The 24018-nt window shown below is 43.1% G+C and overlaps 1 protein-coding gene and 1 non-coding gene across 2 annotated transcripts in view; both read left to right on the top strand.

Moving 5' to 3' along the window:
- The first annotated feature begins 1677 nt into the window (after positions 1-1677).
- LOC114923920 lies at positions 1678-1868 on the top strand. The gene has a single exon (XR_003810736.1). It is a non-coding gene; the product is annotated as a U2 spliceosomal RNA (small nuclear RNA).
- A 2382-nt stretch (positions 1869-4250) lies between these two features.
- Positions 4251-24018, top strand: part of ACTN3 (actinin alpha 3) — a 30511-nt gene continuing 10743 nt past the window's right edge. Inside the window, exons 1-9 of the mRNA XM_015831742.1 lie at positions 4251-4606; positions 15847-15961; positions 17309-17428; positions 18360-18446; positions 19188-19275; positions 20690-20768; positions 22167-22248; positions 22522-22607; positions 23436-23528. Coding sequence (XP_015687228.1) covers positions 4472-4606; positions 15847-15961; positions 17309-17428; positions 18360-18446; positions 19188-19275; positions 20690-20768; positions 22167-22248; positions 22522-22607; positions 23436-23528 — 885 coding nt within the window. The 5' untranslated portion in view covers positions 4251-4471. The remainder of the gene's footprint in view (positions 4607-15846; positions 15962-17308; positions 17429-18359; positions 18447-19187; positions 19276-20689; positions 20769-22166; positions 22249-22521; positions 22608-23435; positions 23529-24018) is intronic.

Raw genomic sequence — 24018 nt, 5'->3', positions numbered from 1 at the left:
TATTGTATGGGCAAATGCTCTTCATCTCGGTCTGTGTTTAAATCTGGCTCCTCCATCTTCAAAAACAGGCCTGGGATCTCCTTGATCCACCTATCCATTGTCTTAAGGACGACTTACCTCAAACCTCTGGCCCCCCTGATCGTTTTTCCCCTCGTAGTTCATCCTCATTCATCCGCACCCCAAGCCCAGATCAAATAAATCTTGGTTTGTTGATCCACTTTCTCTGCCTTTGCTGAGTCGGGCTAATTTTTCCTGCAAATCTTTGCAATTTATCTCCAGATATTATTATTATTATTATTATTATTATTATTATTATTAATAATAATAATAATAATAATAATAATAATAATAATAATAATAATAATAATAATAATAAAGTTGGAAGGGACCTTGGAGGTCATCTGGCCCAACCCCCTGCTCAGGCAGGAAACCCTATACCATTTCAGACAAATGGCTGTCCAGTCTCTTCTTAAAAACTTCCAGTGTTGGAGCATTCACCACTTCTGGATCCATAATTCAGAAACGTGGATCCGCTTTCCACCGTCCTTTTTCATTCACTGTCCAGCTGTCGATGTAAAAAAGATGTAAAAAAAAAAAAGTCAAGATTGTCCCAGGGTTGCGATCAAAGCACTGCCTATAATGCCCCTGTACCAATATGAATGCAACATAGGATGGCTTTTTTTATACGCTCAGGAGCATAGAATGTAGAATGCATTGTAGAATGCAGGCAGCATACAAAACCACACACTTTCCGGTCCGTGGAAAAACCTTTCTCCTCGGAACCGGTCCCTGGATTAATACATCTTCTGTTTATTATTGAATTTGGTATTGTTTATGGATATTCTCTATCATCCAATCATGATTGTCCCAAAAGGGCTTTTCCAAAAGGCAAATGGGACTTTCTTGGGTTTTTTCCTTGAAAATGTTTTGCTTCTCATCCAAGAAGCTTCTTCAGTTCTGAATTTGGGATTCTCCTCCATGGGGCACTCAAAGCTACTACAGTACTCCTAATAATTGTTGCTGGTTCATTTTGATATGTATGACGCGGAGCAAGTGAGTCTGTAACAGGGTTGTGTGTGTTTAAGGAATACGAAGAACCAGTTATTTTTTTTCAAAATAAGCTTCTATAATCCATACTCAAAAGGTTGAAGGAAACGGCAAGCAAAGCTTCTGAAACATCTGTCTTTGCTACTAAATTTTTGAACAGATGTGAAAACTAGGAAGTTTTGTGCAAGAAATGTCATTATGCCATTCTCTTTTATTTATCTTATTCTCACCGGCCTTTTTCTTTCTTTCTTTCAGAATGCTCATGGAACAAGAATTGAGTAGGATTGAGGTCTCTACTGGTAAGTCCTGACATAGCAGCCCCAAAAGCATGATGGGGGAAAATGGGAAGGCTTATGTAAATGTATCACCAATCGCTGTCAGAAGAAGCACCCAGGCAGTCAGGAAATGAACGTTGCTAACAGAATTCTTAATTTTTATAGTTAAACTTCACAACAGGAGGCTGTTAACGTGGACAGTAGAAATAGGCACTTGGTCAGAGTGCATCTGATGAGATTGCAAAACACTGATGATTCCGAGGTGATAAAGAATAGCTTCCGTAAGGAATTTGCTCCTCGTAATCTGAGGTTTCCTAGGAAAGAATGCCCTAGGCGGCTGCTGGATGGGAAAGGTATCGCTTCTCGGCCTTTTGGCTAAGATCAAGTGTAGTATCTGTTCTTATCAGTTTAATATCTGATATGTCCTCTATTTGAGGACTACATATTAAATGGATTTTTGGAACAGGGAGATGGAATAGGGGCTTGCTCCGTCCACTCCAAGCATCAGCCTGGTATTGCAGTACCTCCAGGAATGGTGCACCCCCCATTGGGGGGAATTTCATGAGTTAAAGAATAGATTAAATGAAATAAACTTTCTTGCACCTATTTACTGTGTTAGAAAGTGGGAGAGTGAGTTTTTATCCCAAAAGTGCTTCCTGTGGCTTTGTGTTGGTTAATTTTCTCCCTCTCTTGAAAACAAGGAACAAAGTCTTTGCATAATCTTGCCAAGAAACATTGACTATTTAAAAGCCAAGAAGCAAGCATATTAGGACCATGACTTCTGTTTCTTATGGTTGCTAAGATCAAAAGTGAGTATAGTCAAGGCCACGGTTTTCCCAGTTGCAATGTATGGCTGTGAAAGCTGGACCATAAGAAAGGCCGAGCGCCAAAGAATGGAGGCCTTTGACCAATGGTGGTGGAGAAGACTCCTGCTAGTCCCCTGGACTGCAAGGCGATCCAACCGGTCAGTCCTGGAGGAGATCAACCCCGACTGCTCTTTAGAAGGCCAGATCCTGAAGTGGAAACTCAAGTACTTTGGCCACCTAATGAGAAGGAAGGACTCCCTGGAGAAGAGCCTGATGCTGGGAAAGATGGAGGGCAAGAGAAGAAGGGGACGACAGAGAAGGAGGTGGCTGGATGGAGCCCCTGAAGCAGTAGGCGTGAGCTTCAATGGACTCCATAAGATGGTAGAGGACAGGAAGGCCTGGAGGGACGTTGTCCATGGGGTCGCGATGGGTCGGACACGACTTCGCAACTAACAACAACAACAACAAAGATCAAGTCAAAAGGACTTGAAACAAAGGCAGAGATCTGTTTATCTGTACTTTTTTTTGTAATGTCGATTGATATCTGTACTTAAAATATAGAGATAAGATGCTGTAGAAACATGATTTTAAGCGAGGGATTAAAATGCTTTGTCTACGTTTAGTCTACTTTGAAACATTAAATGTGAATCAGAATTTTTTCTCTCTCTAGGCAGTCACTAGCTTTCACAAGGCCCTTCTCATTGAGCCTAAGAATAACTCCTGCGTAACAGGAGCAGCCTGCAAATGAACGGAGACTGCATCGAGCTATGCAAATGCGGGTGAAATACAAAGAAGCAGAAAGTTCTTGGAACCTAAACCAAACCTGAATTCACGGTATTCCCAAACAGAATAAGGTCAGTCTTGAAAACCTTTTCCTCTCCTCCTGAAATGACCTTTAGACAGGTATTTCTTCTGGCACGTTTTTAAAGCTCACGGGGAGGATTTCAGGCCTCCCAATGCAACATGTGACTTTCCAAGAGACACGATACGCCTAACACCTTTTAAAGCACAGGTTGGGTTCTTGCAGCGCTTTTTGTAGCAAGAGGTAACCATTTCTATAGGAAGATGGTAATAATAGCAGTTTCTGACATTCCAAACATCCTGAGATTCGTGCGGCATTTAGTTTTAATATTGGGGAACCCCTACACAGACCTTGTGAAATAGATACATGAATGAACATGTGCAGAAGGTTTTTTCCTTCATTACTTAGAACCAAATAAAGAGGCCCTATTCCACCCACCTGGGAAAAAAAACACGTTTCACAGGACCAAGTGCCAGGATCTCAAAAAGGATTCAGGTCACAGGGGTAAGCAACCTTGGCTCTTTTATGACTCGTGGACTTCAACTCCCAGAATTCCTGAGCCAGCCACGCTGAGGGGAAAAGGAGAGGTTTCCAAGCTGAGCCATGCCGGCTCAGGAATTCTGGGAGTTGAAGTCCACGAGTCATAAAAGAGCCAAGGTTGCCTACCCCTGTCCTAGGAAATGCTGGGAAATTTCAGAATCTATTTGGGAAACACGGTTGCAGTCCAAATTCCTAAGAGAACATCTGGAAACTAATTTGGCCTTACTTTCTCAACACGGAGGCCAGCTGACATTTAATCAGTGGCATGCCTTGCCTACAGAAGTTGTGGGTGCTTCATCACTGCAGGTTTAAAAGATTAGACAGCCATTTGTCCAAAATAGTATAGGGTCTCCTGCTTGAGCAGAAGATTGAGCTACAAGACTTCCCAGGTCCCTTCCAATTCTATTGTTCTGTTCTGTTTGTTAATAGCTATACATTTATTCTTGGATCTGACTGTCATTAACCTTAATGGAAGGTGAATGACAGTGCTATAAGTAAGATTTTTCCTCTTATGCAGAAAATGGGAGATTTCCTCCCTGCGCAGAGATTCTTGCTCTCGGCAGAGTTCTCCTGCATCTGGCATGGATTTTGTGGGAGAGACATTCAGCCCACTGGAGCAATTTCTTTTTTAAGAGCTGGTGGCTCTGCTTTAAGGGGGAATACTTGGCTTCCCAACAGTTGTCTTCACCACCCCTATCTGGTTGGTAGGCACACTTGCGCTGTCCCCTCCCCGTGGCCTTTTTAAGATGGAACCTGATCTCCCTTCCCAGGGCTGATAATACTTATTGAGGACTGGTCACGTGGAGGGGTTTTTGACAGGTGCAGCTGCAAAGCAGGCAGACACACAGCCTGGAAGGACTTGGGGGATCTTGACCTCTAAGGGGAGCCGAGAGGGGAGCGAACGGAAAAGGAGACCGAAAGCTTGAGCAAGGGGGGGAAACCGCGTGAATCGTAGGGGAGAGAATAGGCACAGAGGACAGGGCTTCGCAGAACAAGGCAACATGACGACGACGCAGATAGAAACACACATCCAATACAACCACTCCTACATGGTGACTGATGAATATATGGCACAGGAAGAAGACTGGGACCGGGACTTACTGCTTGACCCAGCCTGGGAAAAGCAACAGCGAAAGGTAGGAGGCCAGCTAGGGAGAGAAAACAGCAGATCCAAGATGTCTGCGTTGGGTTCCAGGCCCAATCTGGGTCTTTCTCAATGGGACGTCTCCAGGAGAGCTGCTGGTTCATGACCCAGCTGGCTGTTTCTCCTCATTCCTTGCTGTGTTGGTTTTACTGACAAAGTTGCATTTATTTCCACTGGTGCCAATCATAAATACTAATAGTAATTCTGGGGTGCACCTCTGTGTTCCTGAGAGGGAGAGGAAATACTTTGCGTTGGCCTCGGTGGAAATTTGCCAAGTGGGAAGATGGATAAAACACTGGATGTTGAGGTCTGAGGTCATAACTACTCAGTGGAATTTGCAACAGGGAGGAAAGACTTGTCTTGATTAAAAAATAACTTTTAACTTGATGGGGGAGTTAACTTACCCTGACGGTGGAATCAGTGTTGGAATTAACTAATCGTTGTGGAAATTACCTGCTTTTCTGAAATCCGATGAACTGAAATACATATTTTTCTGTAGCGTTAACCGCCACCCTAGAGGAAGCAAGGCATCTTACACCTATATTATAGGAATGAGGAGACCCATCTTCCCAGAGCCAGCTGCCATCTCTGTACATTAGATACCGTTGCCTGCAGCTGTCCCTTCCCATCAGCCAGTTCCCCATCCCGCACAGAACCAATCATGAGTGACATTTTGGGCACCGTACGTCAGGCGAGATTCAAAGTAGTACTGGTGGACAGAAGGGGTGTGCAGAGAAGAAGCAAGGAGCACATATGTCAGCGGAGTGGAATCTACCAAGGGCTGGAGCCGTGTCTGAGCAATGCTTGGAATGACAGAGACCCAAGGGAGAAGGGAAGGAACCAGCTAAATATATCTTTTTTTTGTGGCAGTTGGGAACTGGCCCTAGCGCAGCTTGTTTAAAATATTATCACACATGGGCCCTATCCTAATCACAGGCTTTCAGAGATGGCCCTGGCCCTCTTTTCCGAACAGAACACAGGCTTGCATGCCAATGCAACTCCCTTAGTAATTAAACCATCATTTGCAAACATGCCAGAATATCTGATAGTAAAATAGGACTCAGAACTCTTGTGCTATGAGAAAGAAGCCACTTGCACTTAAAAAACAACAACCCCACAATATCTGCTTTTGAGTTTTTCAAGTCCTGGCGACGAGAGAGCATTTGGGAGCGTATGGAATTTAGGGGCTGGGAGGAGAAGGAGAGAGGAATTCACCAACTCCATCCTTATTTCAGTTAAATCGTGACCTCTTCCTTTCTAAGGATAGCGATGGGGGAGGGGGCCACTGTAAAAGATCCGACCTCCTGTCATTCATGCGTCAATTCTGCTTTCTGGGCAACTCTTGTAAGAAATGCCTGGCAACCCTCTTGGCTACATCTAGCATTTGTGGAGCTCCTGTAATCGTTATAAATTGGAGACATTCCTCGGAATTCTTGTCTCTCAAAAGTCATGTTACAAGAGATCTGTCAATGCTTTTAAGCAACAATAGTTTTCAGAAAATTAGTAAGTACTTTAATTGTGGCTCTGAGGGAACACTTGGCCTTTTTTGTAGGGCAAAGCATATGTGCCAGATTTGGGCTGTGCTCTAGAATCTAGATTTAGAGTCTCTTTTTTTTTTTTAACTGTCAGGTCTCCTTGTATCTACTATCTCTTAGCCTGCGTTATCTAATAATAATAAAAAAGTTGAATGCTATGCTAGACAGGTTCATTCCGCAGATAACGTGATTATATGAAGAAAAATATGCAACGTTCTGCTTATATTAACCTTTTTATTCTGCACCTATTCGTATATTTTGAGGCAGGCAACTGGAAATAAGTAGCATCTTCTATGGAATATGGATGAGGAAAAACTCTCTGAGTTACAATACAAAAATCAAAAGGAAGTGTTACTTTTCTGAGTAACACATCTTATTAAAAGCCGTGAGTTTTTGTGAGCTGCAGTTCCCTCCATCAGATCACAAAAGATTCTGCTTTTTAATAAAATCTATTAATTGGAAAAGGCGCTCCAAGACATCTCCTGATTTTTTTTGCCACTGTAGATTAGCTTAGCTGAGTTTTGATATATTTAATGCTATTTGGCTTTTAAACCAGATTTGGATTATAACATCTAAGGAAGTTTCTTGCCTTTTTGTCCTACAGTATTTTCTAATTTGCTTTTCTAATTTTGAGGGCAGGCTGTGCTTTACAAGTAGCTGAACTTGTAATTTACACGAAAAAAGATCCGTTTCAGTCCTCAGTGCTTTAGAAAAAAGTAGGAAAACCTGAAAACCTGGCGTGAGGGGGGGAGGAGGGGAGGGTCACTGAGTGGATCCCTTCTAATCAGTTATCCTATAAGCCCTTTTATCACCAAGCATTTGGGATTTGTAGTCAGGTATATCTGGAGAGCAGCATGTGAGGGAATTTTGGTGTTCTTAAGACAGGGTTGCAGTCTGATTCAGCACAGGGTACTTTCTGATACTTCTATGATGCCAGATAAGCAGAGAGTAAGTTTTAAACAACATTTTGCTGGTATTCTCATGCCAATAATCACACACAAAACTGCTGCACAGGACCTGTACTCTGCAGTGCAAATTGAAGTGACCTTACAGTTAAATTATGGCCATTTTCTTGCGTATCTCATTGATTTGGCCTCTCAAATGCACACCAGCATTCCTCACCAATCTTTTCAGATAATGATTCTCAGCCAAAAGTATATAACGGATCTAATTCACCTTCACGGCTGGGTACTTTGAGATGCCATCAATATAATGTCTGAGGAAAGGTCAGCTAAAAAAAATATATTGTTCCCCTAAAGCTTAAATGTGACTAAAGTGATTCAAGGTAGCCTATGTCAGGGATCTCTTTTGGGCTCTATAGCCAAAAGGATCTCTCCACCTGTTACTTTGGGGTCAAAGGCACGGAAGTCTTGTGATAATGGGGAAGGGCCAGAAGAGCATCTAAGATTGTGTCACAATGTGCCCGATCGTTTAGTACAATTTGTTACTGAGGCCCGGAAGGCCGTTTCTGGGAAAGAGCTGCATCCATCGGCTTTGATTCAAGAGCTTCCCCACATTCTGCTCTCTTGCTACACTGAATAAATCTGTATATCTGTGGAGATTCTCACTCATCCAGGTCGTGGTTATCCCAAAGATGCTTTTCCAAAAGACAGCTGGGCTTTCTTGGAGTGTTTTTTTTTCTTGAAAACGTTTCGCTTTTCCTCCAAGAAGCATTTTCAGTTCTGAAGAAGTTTCTTGGCTGAGAAGATACAATACACTTGTATCTTCTAGTTCTTTTCTTTAAAAATGCATTTAATGTAGGGGATGGGATTTTTAGAAGAAGCGAGATGCACAGGCTTCTAGCTAGATCTTGTTTTTATAACCACAAAAGTTGCCGGTCTGTTGTTGTTGGGTACGTAAGAAGTTCCTCTTTTCTTGTTTTTGCAATGTCTGGTTCCAATGCTGGTTGAGATGGCATATGCTGGACCAGTAAGACTCACCCACATAACTAAACTTTCTTCCACAACTTATATCTATCTGCTCTCCTTTATTCAGTTCTACGTTCCTATTTATCTAACAAAACTTCTCCTTCTGCATGGTCCATCTTGAGATCATCTTAGAGGGATCAGGTTGAGGAAGGATGATCTATGTAATTTTCATCCCATTGCTGGAGGAGGGATTTGATCTTAAGCTGATAAGAAAAATAAACATCTTTGTGAAGAAGACAGGACAAAGTTTATTTCCTCCCTATTCCAAAATCTAAAAGTTTATTTTTAAAAACACCACCACCACCACCACCCAAGGACGTGTGATTAAGTGAAAATGACAATGTACTTCCAGGCCCACTTCCTTCAGCTTGGATCCCCCGTGTCAAACAAAACATTTACCAGCTAACCACCACACATTGCATGTTTTAATGCACCCGTGTATGACTGCCACACCTTATATGGGTCGTCCTTGACTTACAACTGGTTGATTAATGACCATTTGAAGTTCTACGGACTTGGAAAAGTTACTTACGGTCTGCCTCAAAAGATACAATTGCTGCACCATCCCTGTGATCACACGATCATATTTTAGAGGCCTGGAACCAGTTCACATTTATGACTGGCTTGCCATGTCCTGGGGTCCTGTGATCGCACTTTGCGATTTTTTATTTTATTTTTTGCTATTTTCCAGCAAGAACGGCAAAAATGCCTATTGGCTAAAATGGTTTTGCACTTAAGGACCGTGTGATTCGCTTAACCCACCACATGGTCTGTTTAACGACAGTGAAGACTCCCTTAACAGTTATAAAATCGGGTCCACGTGATGCCTCAACTTACGACTGCAATGACTCACGGCTGAAATGCTGATCCAAATCGAGGTCATAAGTTGAGGACTACCTGTAGCCACTATTGACCACAGTGACCAATGAACTTTACTGAGCAGACTGGCCCCATTTGCAAAGGCGAATACCTGGATATACCAACTTCTCTTCACCAGCTCCATTTTGCTGATCCAGAATTGTTTCTTCTAACGCCTAGTCGTATAGCTCTGAGTCCAGGCACTTATTTCCTGCTGATGCTGGAGATCTGTGGGGCTGGTTTTACAGCAGTTGGGTATCGGGTAGCTGCTGCTGCTGCTGTTCCAGATGCCTTGCCCATGTAAGGCCGTTTCTAAAAACTGCCCTTCAGCTCTACTGCCGTGCAAGGAGGTTAATGATGAGCTAATAGTAGTATTTTGGAAGAGGACAGCGCTTAATTAGGGTACGAGAAGGGTCTCCCTGCCCTTTCCTGAAAGATAGATGGGCCTTCAGAACGAAGAAGCTATTTAAAGAGAGTTGCATCTCCTGAGCGAAACAAGTACTTTATGCATTCTCTGTGTGGACAAACTTAACTCTGTTTTTTTGTTTGTTTGTTTAAAAATAAAAATAAAAAAAATGTTTGGTTGGATCTCCAGACTAGATGCTCTCAACAAAACAGGCCTTGGAAAAACAAACGAAACTCCTTCGCAATGTATTTTTTTTCCCCCATACCTTCGCTACCTTTGCTTTTCCAGATGCTCTGTTTCACTTTCTCCCAGCTTCAGTTTTCCCTACTAGCTGCATTTAAATGGTAATTTTTTTTCTAAAGGAGCCACCGCGTGTGTGAGTTGGGCGTCCATGTAAATTTGTTGAATTAGTAAATAATGCTAGCTTGGTTCAGTAAAGTCTGCCCTGCCCAGTTATGTGCCAACTCTGGGGCGTGGTGCTCGTCTCTGTTTCTTGGCCGAGGGAGCCAGCGTTGTCAAAAGACATTTCTGTGGTTATGTGGCCAGCATGACTATATGTGAAAGGTGCATGGAACACTGTTGCCTTCCCACTGAAGTGGTACCTATTCATCTACTTTCATGCTTTCAAACTGCTGGATGGCCGGGAGCTGGGACAGGAATAGGAGCTCGCCCCGTTGCGCAGTGCTCGAGTCTCGAACGATGGCTGTCAGCTTTCCAGCTGACAAGCTCAGTTTCTTTAACCCCTGAGCCATTGCACCCACAATAGATAACATGTTGGTTAGTCAGTGTGAAAAAAATCAGTTTAAATCTCTATCCAGCTATGGATACTACCTTGGACTTAGTATCTTCCTTGTAGAGGTGGCTAGTTTGGAGCATTCAGATGTGGAACAGGACAGAGCAAGTCCTGCATAATTGGAGAACGGGACTGCGACCTGTCTTCTGAATGGAAGTTGTTCATACACACAATAACCCTTTTACTAATCCCAACACAAAAAGTATCCCGTGACCAATTTTCAGCTTCCGTAATTGCTCCAAAAGCAGATCTGTTATTCCTTCCTCAGTTCTAGTCAGTCAGTCCTAGAATCTGAGGCCTGGGCCAGAATTTCTGAGTAATGCTAAATTTTAATCTTACTTAACACTTCTTAAACTATCTGTTTTAGAGTCTTGCAATTCTACATGCCTGCTCAAGTCAGCCACCCACAATTTCTGGCTATTCAAGCTTGAGATTGAATCTTCTGGCCCGTAGAGATTACAATTTAAATGCCAGTAGTAGGGAAAACTTAAAGTGGGAGAATGTGAAACAGAGCAGCTGGAAAAGCCAGGGTAGCAAAGGTATGAACAAAATACATTGCTAAGGAGGAGTTTTTGTTGTTGTTGTTGTTATTGTTCCAAGGATGCAGCAAAGCCTGAGAGCATCTAGTCTGGAGAAGACTTCCCCACCCAGATCCCAAACTATATTGTACTACAATGTTCATAATGTTGAATCACCTGGGTGTGAGGATGAGGAGAGTTGTGGCCCAACCCCTTGCCTGGAAACCCATAAGTACAAAAAGTGTAGTAAGACTTTCTTATAGGATATTGGAGTTTAGGCTAACTCTAAGCCCTGGCATTATGGATTTATGGGAATTATGGAAAAGACTCACAAAAGTGAAAGTGGGATCCAGGGCCAAAAGAGAGCAGGGCATGGATGTGATGCTTTGTTTAATAAGTTGAGATGCTTTGTTTAATAAGTTGACATGCTTTGTTTAATAAGTTGAGATGCTTTGTTTAATAAGTTGATGTAGCAGCAACAAACAGTCTTGGGGGTATTTTTTTTAATTGGAAATGGTTCTATTCCGTTTCCACGTTTTTTTCTGATTGTTTTTTTTTTAATGAAACTTTCCAGGATCCTTTGGGCCAGTCTCTCAGCCCAAAAATCTTGCTAAGAAAGCCTCCGGCACTGTATTGTGCGGTCTCCAAGAGCCAAGACTGACTCAAAGGTGTCCCCACACGAAAATCCCACATAATGGGGGATTTTAATCTGCCCTAACCTCCCTCCCCCCCTTTTTTTTTCCAAAATGTGCATTTAAATGCATTTGTAGGAGGTGTTACTGGCACGTTTTTTTAAAACCAAAAGATGTATTTCAGCACATTTCGGTGTCACAAATATTAAATAAACCCCTGCACACTGTTCTACATATTTTAGGGAGATGCCAATCCGCACATTTCTTCCTGGAATCCAAAAGCTGCTAACTTCAGATGCATTCCTCTTCTCCAAAATGAGATTGGGCAAACCAAAACATCCACCTCTCCTCCCTCTACCAAACCACTTTGTGATGTTTCATCATCTTTTGGCTGTCTCCAGCAGCCCACAATAGAAGGGATTGCCTCTTTTGTAACAGCGTTGGGAGCTGCCAAATCTGTTAAGCCTCATCAACAGCGGCCCATGGGCCAAAAAACATCCCTGGCCTGGCACCTGCAGGGCGATATTGCCTTGGCTAGCCCCATTGTGTGTGTTTGTGCAACTGGAAATAGCTTCCCATTGTGTCAGTGGCACAGAGACACGCCTACGTACACAAAGCCCTCAGTTAAGAGACACAGAGGCTCAGATCTGGTCCCTGTACAGTTTGGCAATCTTACAGACTGGGGAAGAGCCAAAATAATAGAGTCTGACAAAGATATCAAAGCACGCCAGTTGCTTTGCTCACATTATTCGATAGTGCAAGGGACTTAAAGTCTTATGAGGGATGAGTATCCCCTTGCTTTACAATTTCAAACTAACTGTAAGGAGAAATTGTTGCCTTTTGAGTAATTAGGCTACAACAATTACTCGGAGGATCCTAGAAGGCATTTTGCAAATTATCAAGGATTCTTCCCCCGCCCTTCAGGGTGGCATTCAAGCAGATTTGGAGCAGCAGTTGACTTTTCTGTCTCAGAAACCTATCAAGGAAAAGATCTTGACCATTTTCTCTTTTTGACTCCCTGTGCATGACCCCGGGAGACACTGCCACCACAATAAATACCAGTTGCCAAGTGCTCAAATTTTGATCACGTGACCATGGGGATGTTGCAACGGTCATAAGTGTGAAAGGCAGTCGTAAGTCACTTTTTCCAGTGCTGTTGTGACTTCGAATGGTCCCTAAACAAATGGTTGTAAGTTGAGGACTGCCTGTAACCACTGTCTCGAGGTTACCCAATTGGAATCTGAACCCAGGATTGCCTCTTGTGTGCTCCTGGTTAAGAATGCATATACTTATTTGTATATTTAGATTTCTTTATGCGTAACCCTGATTTGCTTAACTGAGTTGCAACCTGGGCTCCCCAGTTAACAGGTTTCCTCGTTCCAACCACTCCTCCATTTTGAATTACAATAATGAGTCAGCACTTGTCCGATAGTCTACTTAAGCCTTCTGGGTACCACTGTATTATCAGGGACGTGGCTCTTTTGACTATTAGAAACTTAATACAGACATAGAGCATGGGAGAGCTGCAGCCTGGTCCTTTAGGATCAAGTGATTCTTTTAAAAAAAAAAAATATCAAAGGCTGGATTGGGAGTCACCGGAATTTAAAATGTGTAGGGCCACATCTTCTCCTTTCACTCTTCTTTTTGCCTCTGGCATCCTTTTTGTGCTCTGCTGTTCTTGCCTTCTGAACCCATTTTGCTTTTGGACACAGTTTTCTCCCTCGTATATGTTCTTGAATGCCAGAAAAACCTGGTCCATTCTTGTCTATTGATTGTCCACTTGTATTATACGGGGATGCCGTCTGCAAGCATAATTGGGAGGACCAGTGATAATAATTGATAGTTATATCACTTATATGTAGAAATCTGTGTCTTTAATCAGCTCAGTTTTGTTTCACGTTAAGCTTCTTAGCTCTGGCATTTTAAACAATTTGAGGCCCATATTTGTTGGCCGTTACACAAATCATGCACATTTTGCTTTTGTAGCTTAACCAGTCTTTGTGAACCCATGAAGCAATTTTTTTCTTAGAGGTGAAGCCAGGGGAAAAAATTAGAGCATCCTGCTCAATTTAGAAGCATCCTCTAATATGTTCAGTCCAAATATGAGCTTTCCTATAAAGGGCAGATTTTCAGGATAGAGAAAAAAAACAACATTAAATTCTATGACTGCGGTAGAAGCTGGCTGAGAATAGCAGAGATTGCTGGAATCCACGATGTTATTAAATTCCTCAAGTCTATGCAGTACGTTAAATGCTATTTCAGATAGGAAAAAATAGTACTGTAACAATGCTGATATATTTGCATATCATCTGAATTGCGAAGTCAGAAAAGCTGGACCAACATCTACAGGGGATGCATAATGACCTTTCTGTTTATACAATCTATCTTCATCTCAGGAACGTTAAGCTCCTGCTACAACTCATTACTCAGTGATCAAGAGGAAACTCATGTGGCTGCTGGATTTGACAGAAGATTTGTGAGACTCCATGCTTGGATTAAATCTGTTCCAATTCAAATGTCCAGTTGTTCATTCTGCTTTATATTAGGACTTTTATTTGCATCCTGATTTTCCTCTGATTAGAAAGGCTGGCTTCTAAAGTAATTATGTAACTGTGAAAAGGCTACCCCCCCAAAAAAAGAATAGATATATGATTACTACTTTTCAAGTGTACGGCAATTAATTTTAATTTATCTTTTTTTTTTTGTATCAAAGGCCAAACTTATAGCAGAAACCATAAAGGAAAAAAAATATGTTCCATAAGGGATTCAGCAGATACTTATTCTGATCTTTCAGGAAAATAATTTCCTGCCAATTTATTTTCGTTGACAATCCAAATAATTCACATCAGTCTAGAGTCTCTGCATCTTCCCATGGTAATTCCAGCCTTAAAATTCTTGCTTCCAAAAATGGTTCCTTGAAATAGACCAATGAGCAGACATGACCCAAATGTTTTCAAAATAAATGATTGAAGTTTCTCCTTAGTTCTAGGTTGCTTCTCTCCTTGGTTAGTTTCCATCCGTTGCTTCTTGTCCTGCCCTCAGGCGCTTATTCAGGCAGTCTCCAAGAATTGCACATGACTGATTGGAAGGAGAAAAAAAAATCCATTTTACTCTCTGGACCTATTATAGGAACTATCTTTTCTTCTGGGGTTTACCTGCTCATTTTCAAAGAGCAATGTCTGTCTGAAGAAAAATGGTCCGTTTCAATAACAATTTCAGTAATGGTTCAACCGTTCCGCCTTTTGTTTTTTTCCCCACACGCTGATTCCGATTACTCATTTGAATTATCCATTAGGATTCAGCCAGCTCATTTCCTCCCAGTTTACTCTATCTCTTTTGGGGGAAAAAAAGGCTAAGGAAGAACAGGTAAAATAGCCGCTGTGTAGATAATCCTCGACTTACGACCACAATTGAGCCCAAAATTTCTGTTGCTAAGCGAGACAGTTGTTAAGTGAGTTTTGCCCCATTTTATGGCCTTTCCTGCCATTCCTGTTAAAGGAATCTCTGCAGTAGTTAAATTGGTTGTTAAGTGAATCTGGCTTCCCTATTATTATTATTATTATTATTATTATTAATAATAATAATAATAATAATAATAATAATAATAATAATAATAATAATAATAATAAAATTGGAAGGGACCTTGGAGGTCATCTAGTCCAACCCCCTGCTCAGGCAGGAAACCCTATACCAATACAGACAAATGGCTGTCCAGTCTCTTCTTGAAAACTTCCAGTGTTGGAGCATCCACCGCTTCTGGAGGCAGGTTGTTCCACTGGTTAATTGTTCTCACAGTCAGGAAGTTTCTCCTTAGTTCTAGGTTGCTTCTCTCCTTGATTCATTTCTATCCGTTGCTTCTTGTTTGGCCTTCAGGCCCTTTGGAGAATAGCTTGACTCCCTCTTCTTTGGGGCAGCCCCTGAGATACTGGAAGACTTGCTATCATGTCCCCCCTTGTCCTTCTCTTCATTAAACTAGACATCCCCAATTCCAACAATCGGTCCTTATATGTTTTGGCCTCCAGCCCCCTGATCATCTTTGTAGCTCTTCTCTGCACTCTTTCTAGAGTCTCAGCATCTTTTTTACATCGTGGTGACCAAAACTGGATGCAATATTCACGTTGCAATATTCCAAACTTCCATCCTATACATGAGAGCTGGCTGGGTCACTTTGACCCAGTCATCAGAAGTTGGTGAGTTCTAGTCCCGCCTTAGGCATGAAAGCCAGCTGGGTGACTTTGGGCCAGTCCCTCCCTCTCTCAGCCCTACCTACCTCACAGGGTTATCGCTGTAGGGGAACTAGGAGGAGGAAGTGAGCTGGATATGTTTACTGCCTTGAGTTCTGTGTAAACATAATAAAAAGATGGGATACAAACAAACAAATATATTTGGTGACTGAGACTCTAGAGCGCAAAACCTTACACTGCGATAAATGTTTAAGGACTTTTTTTGTGTGTAAACCTAACAAAGCTGCTATTTCTCTGGAAACTTGTTATTCCGCTGTACTTGTGACAGCCAAATATTCCATATTGATTTTCGCTGTTTTTCTTCCCCCACCCCCTCAGACTTTCACAGCTTGGTGCAATTCCCACTTGCGGAAAGCAGGGACGCAGATTGAGAATATTGAAGAAGATTTCCGGAATGGCCTCAAACTCATGCTCCTATTAGAGGTGATTTCAGGTAGGAGAATGCTGGGGTGGGGAGGTGATGGGGGCCACTCCCCCAAGCAGCAGAGCGGGGTGGAAACAGGAGGTTACCGTTCAAAGGAGATCAATTTATTTAGTGTATAGCATATCCTGTGTGGACTGCAATATATATTAACATTTCACATAGATTAGTAAAACACAGTAAAATATAAATGTTAAAAAGATCTGTGTTCAAATACCAACGTCTAGGCCAGGGGTAGGCAACCTTGGCTCTTTTATGACTCGTGGACTTCAACTCCCAGATTTCCTGAGCCAGCCATGCTGAGGGGAAAGGGAGAGGTTTCCAAGCTGAGCCAGGCTGGCTCAGGAATTCTGGGAGTTGAAGTCCATGAGTCATAAAAGAGCTAAGGTTGCCTACTCCTGGTCTAGGCCATCATTGAAGCACAGCATCGTTTATATTAAAAAAAATAAAATAAGATACTGGACTGATATATGCCCTTAGCTTTCAGCTAGTCACGATGTGATGACGGGGGCCTGATTGTGGGAACACGTTATGTCTAGTCTAATGAGGAGAAGGATTGGGCATGACATGATAGAATCTTCCAGTATTTGAGGGACTGTCACAGAGAAGAGGGGAGTCAACCTATCTTAAAGCAATGCTGTTTGGTGAATTCTGGGAGTTGAAGTCTTAAAGTCTTGGAATATTGCACCGAGTTTTGGTCACCATGATATAACAAAGATGTTGAGACTCTAGAAAGAGTGCAGAGAAGAGCAACAAAGATGATTAGGGGACTGGAGACTAAAACTTAGCGAAGAATGGTTGCGGGAACTGGGGATGTCTAGTCTAATGAAAAGAAAGACTAGGGGAGACATGATAGCAGTCTTCCAATATTTGAGGGGCTGCCACAAGTAGAAGGGTTCAACCTGTTCTCCAAAGCAGCTGAAGGTAGGACAAGAAACAACGGATGGGTACTAATCATGGAGAGAACCAACCTGGAACTAAGGAGGAATTTTCTGACTGTGAGAACAATCAATCAGTGGAACAGCTTGCCTTCAGAAGTTGTGGTGCTCCATCACAGGGGGTTTTGAGGAAGAGACTGGACAGCCATTTGTCCAGGATGGTATAAAGTCTCCTGCTTGAATGGGGTTGATCTAGAAGACCTCCACGGTCCCTTCCAATCCTATTATTCTATGTTCTGTGAGTCATACTCCTCTACAGTCTCAACCAATCACCATGCAAGAAGCAGACGCACACTAGTGTGTGCAAGTTGACAGACTTTTGGGTTTGGATCAGAAGGGCCTATAAGTGTTGACATGGTGGGGGGGGGGGTATCACAATCCTTCTCTCTTTATCTCCACTATTCCTCTCTTTCTCTAAAAGGTGAGCGGTTGCCAAAGCCAGACAAGGGCAAGATGCGGTTCCACAAAATTGCCAATGTCAACAAAGCCCTGGATTTCATTTCCAGTAAGGGGGTGAAGTTGGTATCCATTGGAGCTGAGGGTAAGTAGTCTTGTGAAGGGGTATTTTTTTCCCTCCACTAACTGGAACAGAAGAAAGAAAAATCTCCTGGCATGCAGCAAGTAATCCGCAGGAAAAGTGGATTAGAGGCCTGAATTGGTGCTGGACTCATTGTTGTTGTTAGTTGCAAAGTCGTGTCCAACCCATTGCAACCCCATGGACAACTTCTTCCAGGCCTTCCTGTCCTCTACCATCTTCTGGAGTCCCTTTAAGCTCACACCTACTGCTTCAGTGACTCCATCCAGCCACCTCCTTCTCTGTCGTCCCCTTCTTCTCTTGCCCTCCATCTTTCCCAGCATCAGGCTCTTCTCCAGTGAGTCCTTCCTTCTCATTAGGTGGCCAAAGTCCTTGAGTTTCAACTTCAGGATCTGGCCTTCTAAAGAGCAGTCGGGGTTGATCTCCTCTAGGACTGACCGGTTGGATCACCTTGCAGTCCAATGGTGGAGAGGGGCAAAAAGACGGGCAGGAATTGGGTATGTCCAGTCTAGTGAAAAGAAGAACTAGGGGTGACATTAATAGCAATATTCCAATATTTGAGGGGCTTCTACAAAGAAGAGGGAGTCAACCTATTTTCCAAAGCACCTGAATGCAGGACAAGAAACAATGAACAGAAACTAATCAAGGAGAGAAGCAACTGAGAACTTAGGAGAAATTTCCTGGCAGTTAGAACAATTAACCAGTGGACGGCTTTGCCTTCAAAAGTTGTGGGTGCTTCTTTGCTGGAGAGTTGTAAGGAGAGACTGGCCAACCATTGGTCCAGAATTGTATAGGCTCTCCTGCTTGAGCAGGGAGGTCAGACTAGAAGACCTTCCAACTCTGTTATTCTGTTAAGGTGTTAAGTGGACTTGCTGCCCTCAACTTGCCTTTTTCATCTTCATCCCTTTTTAATGCTCCTTCCCTCCTTCTGTTCCAGAAATTGTGGATGGAAATCTGAAGATGACTTTGGGTATGATCTGGACAATCATCCTCCGATTTGCTATCCAGGACATCTCAGTGGAAGGTAAGCACGAAAGGAAAAGAAGACCTTGACTTGGAGGCATTCCTGAAATCTGGTTTCAGAGTATCTGTCCGGAAAGGGCACCACTCAGCCATTCGCTCCCCAACTTTTCTAGATCTAATTCCTAGCACTTCAGCTTAAAGAGGAAAGGATCGGGGTTGTTTTTTTTTTAGTAACAGATCTGGAAAGCCACTTCCAACCAGGTCAAGCAGTCAGTACTGGACTTGCTGGACCAGTCTTCTTTGTTGATTTATTTGCAACATTTATATAGCCAGCCTACTTAAATAATGTGATTTAGGTGACGTAAAAATAAATAAATAAAAGAAACACAAAGCAACGAACAGGCTCTCTGATCCTTTCATAACGGAGACGGGCTCAGAAGTAGAACTTCTGCTTTGTGTGCAGAAGGTGGTTTGATTTCTAATGAGATAATGAGGACGGGAGAACAGCACTGCCCGTCAAAGCAGGGTGAGCTTAGATCATGGCCACTTTAAGACTTGTGGACTTCAACTCCCAGAATTCTGGGAGTTGAAGTCCACAAGCCTTAAAGTGGCCAAGTTTGGAGACCTCGGGACGAATGTGCTTGGCCGAGGGCAGATTCAGGGACCCTGTCAGTCAGAGGATATAGGACTGATTCAGAACATCTTTCCCGATATAATAAAATGCAGAGAAACCTATTGAAAATATAGAATTCACGTCGTGGCTGGCTTAAGCCTGAGGGGTCTTCCTTCCCTTCTCTTCCAGAAACTTCGGCCAAGGAGGGGCTGCTGCTGTGGTGCCAAAGGAAGACGGCACCCTACCGGAACGTCAACGTGCAGAACTTCCACATTAGGTACCCAGCCCATCACGTGTCAATCTTCCCCCCCCCCCCTGGCGCTCTTAAGTCAGGAAGTTCCTCCCGACGTTTATTTAATCGAATCTCCCTCTTTGTCGTTTTAACCCAGAGGTTTAGGTTACCCTCTGGGGCAACAGAGAACACAGCAATATAAAGTCCACACCTTTTTCTGGCTTTTCAGTTATGCGGTGACTGCTATCATATCTCTGCTTAGTCACCTCCTCTGTAGGCCAGACGTGTTCAAAATCTTCAACTGATCCTCCCAGGACTTGGGTTCTGGACTTTTCATCATCTTGAACTTGCTCCAATTTGTCATTTTTTTTTTAATGGCAGGCTCCAAAATTGGAGATGGTATTTTAAATGAGGTCTTCCCAGGGCAGAATGGAGTGACCTTGTGCTCCTGAGAGCCTTCGGCCATTTTAGCAACTGCAGTCACACTGCCAACTCGCATTTAATTTATGGCTGACAAGAACACCTAATTCCCTTAAGAGCAAATCCAGTCTTTAAGCAGAATCATTTCTGCAGCCCAAACGGTAGCATATACAGGTAGTCCTTGACTTATGAGCAGCCAAGAGGTTCTGATGGACCTACCTGGCGGGTGGGGTGGGGGTCTGCTCCAAGCTCACATCACCGCACTTTAAGCCTTTGGCCAATTTGCAGACATTTGCAACATCCCGTGCATTTTACGATGGTCTTGCGGCTTAACACCACAGAAAAGGTTGTAAAATCAGGTCTGTGGCACGCTTTACAACCATCACAAGCTACAGCCACGATGGGCAGGCTCCATTACAGTCATAACTTGAGAACTACCTACATCAAAAAGCTTTGTGGAATGCCACAATTTACAGAGAGGCAAAAGACTTTAGGGAAAACCACAATGACAGTTATAAGAATGGTGGGAAAATAAATCGTTAAGCTAGTGTGACTGATCTGGAATAGAAACTACAGGTAGTCCTTGACGTATGGCCACAATTGAGCCCAAAATTTCTGTTGCTAAGTGAGATTTGTCCCATTTTACGACCTTCCTTGCCACAGTTGTTAAGTGAATGACTGCAGTTGTTAAATTAGTAACCCAGTTGTTAAGTGAATCTGGCTTCCCCCGTTGACTTTGCTTGTCAGAAGGTCCCAAAAGGGGATCACGTGACCCTGGGACGCTTTAACCGTCATAAAAATGATTCAGTTGCCAAGCTTTCGAATTTTGATCACGTGACCGTGGGGATGCTGCAACAGCCGTAGTGTGAAACACGGTCATATAAGTCACTTTTTCCAGTGCTGTTGTAACTTTCAAACAGTCTCTAAATGAAAGCTTGTAAGTCAAGGACTGTGTGGGGAGGGAGGCCTCTGACTTCAGTTGAATGCAGATAACACTCACTCCGTCTTCCTTCTCTCCCAATCTCCTCCCCCCCACCAGCTGGAAGGACGGCCTGGCACTCTGCGCCCTGATCCACCGGCACCGTCCTGACCTCATTGACTACGCCAAGCTCAGAAAGGTGATGGGCTCTTTCCTTCCAACTCCCTGCTCGTCTGGCTGCCTCTTTCTTTTCCTCTTCTGCTTTAAAGGCAGCTTCTGGGTTCATCCCCGTCTGCTCCTAACATCCCCCTAACCATCCCATAAACATGTCAAAAGGATGGGTATTTGAAAAAGTCAAAATGGCAGGCACGGCTGCGTGATTGAGACCCCCCACTTCTCTTTATATTCCAAGCAAGGCGTCTTTTTTAAAAAGGCAGTACTTTATTGATCCGATTTGATTTTGATTTGTTTGCCGCGCATCTCACTTCGAGGCAAATCTGGGCGGGCTTACAACATTAAAGGGTCGAGGGTTTGTGCAGGTTTTCGCAACTCAGATCTGCTGTGCTTAGAATGCAGCGTCGCAGGCTAACTCTGCCGACTGCCAGCAGTTCGATCCTGACCGGCTCGTGGTTGACTCAGCCTTCCGTCCTTCCGAGGTCGGTAAAATGAGGACCTGGATTGTTGAGGGGACAAGTTGCCAACTCTGTAAAGAGAACTGCGAACTGGTATATAATAAGTCTAAGTGCTATTGCCGTTGACATCCTCCTTATCCCTCCACCGTGACATGCATAATGATTTTAAGCATAAAGAGGCACTCTACCCTCTCGCCTCCGGTTATAATTATCACTAGATTAAGCAGTGTAACGACAGTTAAGATTCAGCTTTACCTGCAGACGGCCTCAAATTCAAGATTTGGCCCATCTTATTCACAGCATAGTAGGAACTTTCACTGCTCAGGCCAGGGCTAGGCAACCTTGGCAATTTTATGACTCGTGGACTTCAACTCCCAGAATTCCTGAGCCAGCCATGCTGAGGGGAAAGGGAGAGGTTTCCAAGCTGAGTCATGCTGGCTCAGGAATTCTGGGAGTTGAAGTCCACGAGTCATAAAAGAGCCAAGGTTGCCTACCCCTGGCTTAGGCTTTGGAGAGCCTCTGCTAGATAGAGGAGATACTGTAGGAGATGACCAGGCTGAGCCTGAGGGAGGGGGGGAGTCAAACGCGTCATCAGTCATGAGTCCCTGCGTGCCCACCAGTGATTTAAGTCCAGCCCACCTTGAATTCCATTGATTTTGATTTACCACCAATTTGCTTTGACCGTTAATAGCTCGAATTCTTCTAGAGAGCTTAAGTTTGCATTAAATCTTTATACTCATTTAAATTGCCTGAATCTCCTGATTTCCTCGGTGTATGATAGATATTATCATGCTAGACCGGCTCAGAATCTACTTTGGGGCAGATTCCTATCTCCCAAGCGATTTTTCATGAATATGAAAAGGCCCACCTTGTTCCCTCCCTCCCTCCCTTTCTCTAACCTAGCCAGCCCCCCTTCTCTCACAGTGGAAAAATCATGTAGGATAACTCTGTCCATCTCTTCCTAGGATGATCCCATTGGGAACCTCAATACAGCTTTCGAGGTGGCCGAGAAATACCTGGATATCCCCAAGATGCTGGACGCAGAAGGTGAGGAGCTTGACGTAGGTGGTTTAAAAGTGCAGGACCGGAGGACGGGACCGGAACAGAGTAAATTAGGGGTGCTTCTGGGACAGGTTCACCGGAGGACAGGCGAAGAGAACCCATCTGCATCCCGACTCAGTGGCTCTGTAGAATTATCAAGCTTCTTATCGGAGTGGGTGTTCTGGTGCTGGATTGGCTGAGGGGCAGTCCTCTGAAAAGAACGTTCTTCCTTGTGCTCGGCTTCCATCACCTGTTTCTTTTCTTGATTCCTCCCTGTAGATATTGTCAACACCCCCAAACCAGATGAGAAAGCTATCATGACATACGTTTCTTGTTTCTATCATGCTTTTGCTGGTGCGGAGCAGGTAAAATCAAGCTTCTTCCTTAGGAGTTTGTTAATTTTATAAAAGAACAGGACAACAGAGTTGGAAGGGATCTTGGAGGTCTTCTAGTCCAGCCCCCCAGCTCAAGCAGGAGACCCTATATCATTCCAGACAAGTTGCTGTCCAGTCTCTTCTTAAAAACCTCCAGTGATGCAGCACCCATAATTTCTGAAGGCAGGTTGTTCCACTGGTTAATTGTTCTCACCGTTAGGAAGTTTCCTCTTAATTCCAGGTTGCTTCTCTCCTTGATTAGTTTCCACCTGTTGCTTCTTGTCCTGCCTTCCGGAGTTTTGGAAAATAGATTGACTCCCTCTTCTTTGGGGCAGCCCCTCAAATGTCATGTCACCCCTAGTCCTTCTTTTCTCCAGACTAGCCAAATCCAAATCCTGCAGCCGTTCTTCATATGTTTTAGTCTGCAGTCCCCCTAATTATCACAGAACACAACTTTACTCCAAAGTACATTATTCACTTCAGTGGGACAAATTTAATTAGTGCATAAAAGATGTATGCTCTTTCCCTCATATTATTTTCTGGGGGGGGGGGTGATTGCAATCCTGGTTTCAGAGGTTGCCAAAAGAATGGATTTAAAAACACTGAAGTCTTTTGCTTTGTTATTTTTCAATTGAATTAAATTGAATTTAAAATGTAAATTGGAAAAAAAAACAAACAGAGCTAAGATTACTTTTTCCAGAAACATTTATATTGGGCAGAGACTGCACAAGGGAACTAGGAATACTCAGGCAGGCTGTGTGTGTGTGTGTTTCTTGGAATGTTTAAAATCCTGTCTGCTTTCTTTCCCTTTGCTTCCAGGCTGAGACAGCAGCCAATAGGATCTGCAAGGTGCTGGCTGTAAATCAAGAGAATGAGAAACTGATGCAGGAGTATGAAAAGCTGGCCAGTGAGGTAAACCTGGATCTTAAATTGCCTGAAGAGGAAAGTCCTAGAACCAGGCCCTTTTTAATTCCCAGTTTGATCTCTTCCTCTTTCCAAGATTGCATCACGGTAGATAGATAGATAATGATAGATGGATAGATAGATGATAAATGGATGAGATAGATAGATAGATAGATAGATAGATAGATAGATAGATAGATAGATAGATAGATAGATAGATAGATAGATAGATAGATAGATGATAAATGGATGAGATAGATAGATAGATAGATAGATAGATAGATAGATAGATAGATAGATAGATGATAGATAGATGATAAATGGATGAGATAGAGAGATAGATAGAGAGATAGAGAGATAGATAGATAGATGATAAATGGATTAGATAGATAGATAGATAGATAGATAGATAGATAGATAGATAGATAGATAGATAGATAGATAGATAGATAGATAGATAGATAGATAGATAGATAGATAGAGAAAGAGAGATCCCCAA

The sequence above is a fragment of the Protobothrops mucrosquamatus genome, unplaced genomic scaffold (assembly GCF_001527695.2).
Source record: "Protobothrops mucrosquamatus isolate PMUCROS unplaced genomic scaffold, P.Mucros_1.0 scaffold_278, whole genome shotgun sequence".
Classification (NCBI taxonomy): Eukaryota; Metazoa; Chordata; class Lepidosauria; order Squamata; family Viperidae; genus Protobothrops; species Protobothrops mucrosquamatus.
This window is presented reverse-complemented; position numbering and strand designations above follow the sequence as displayed.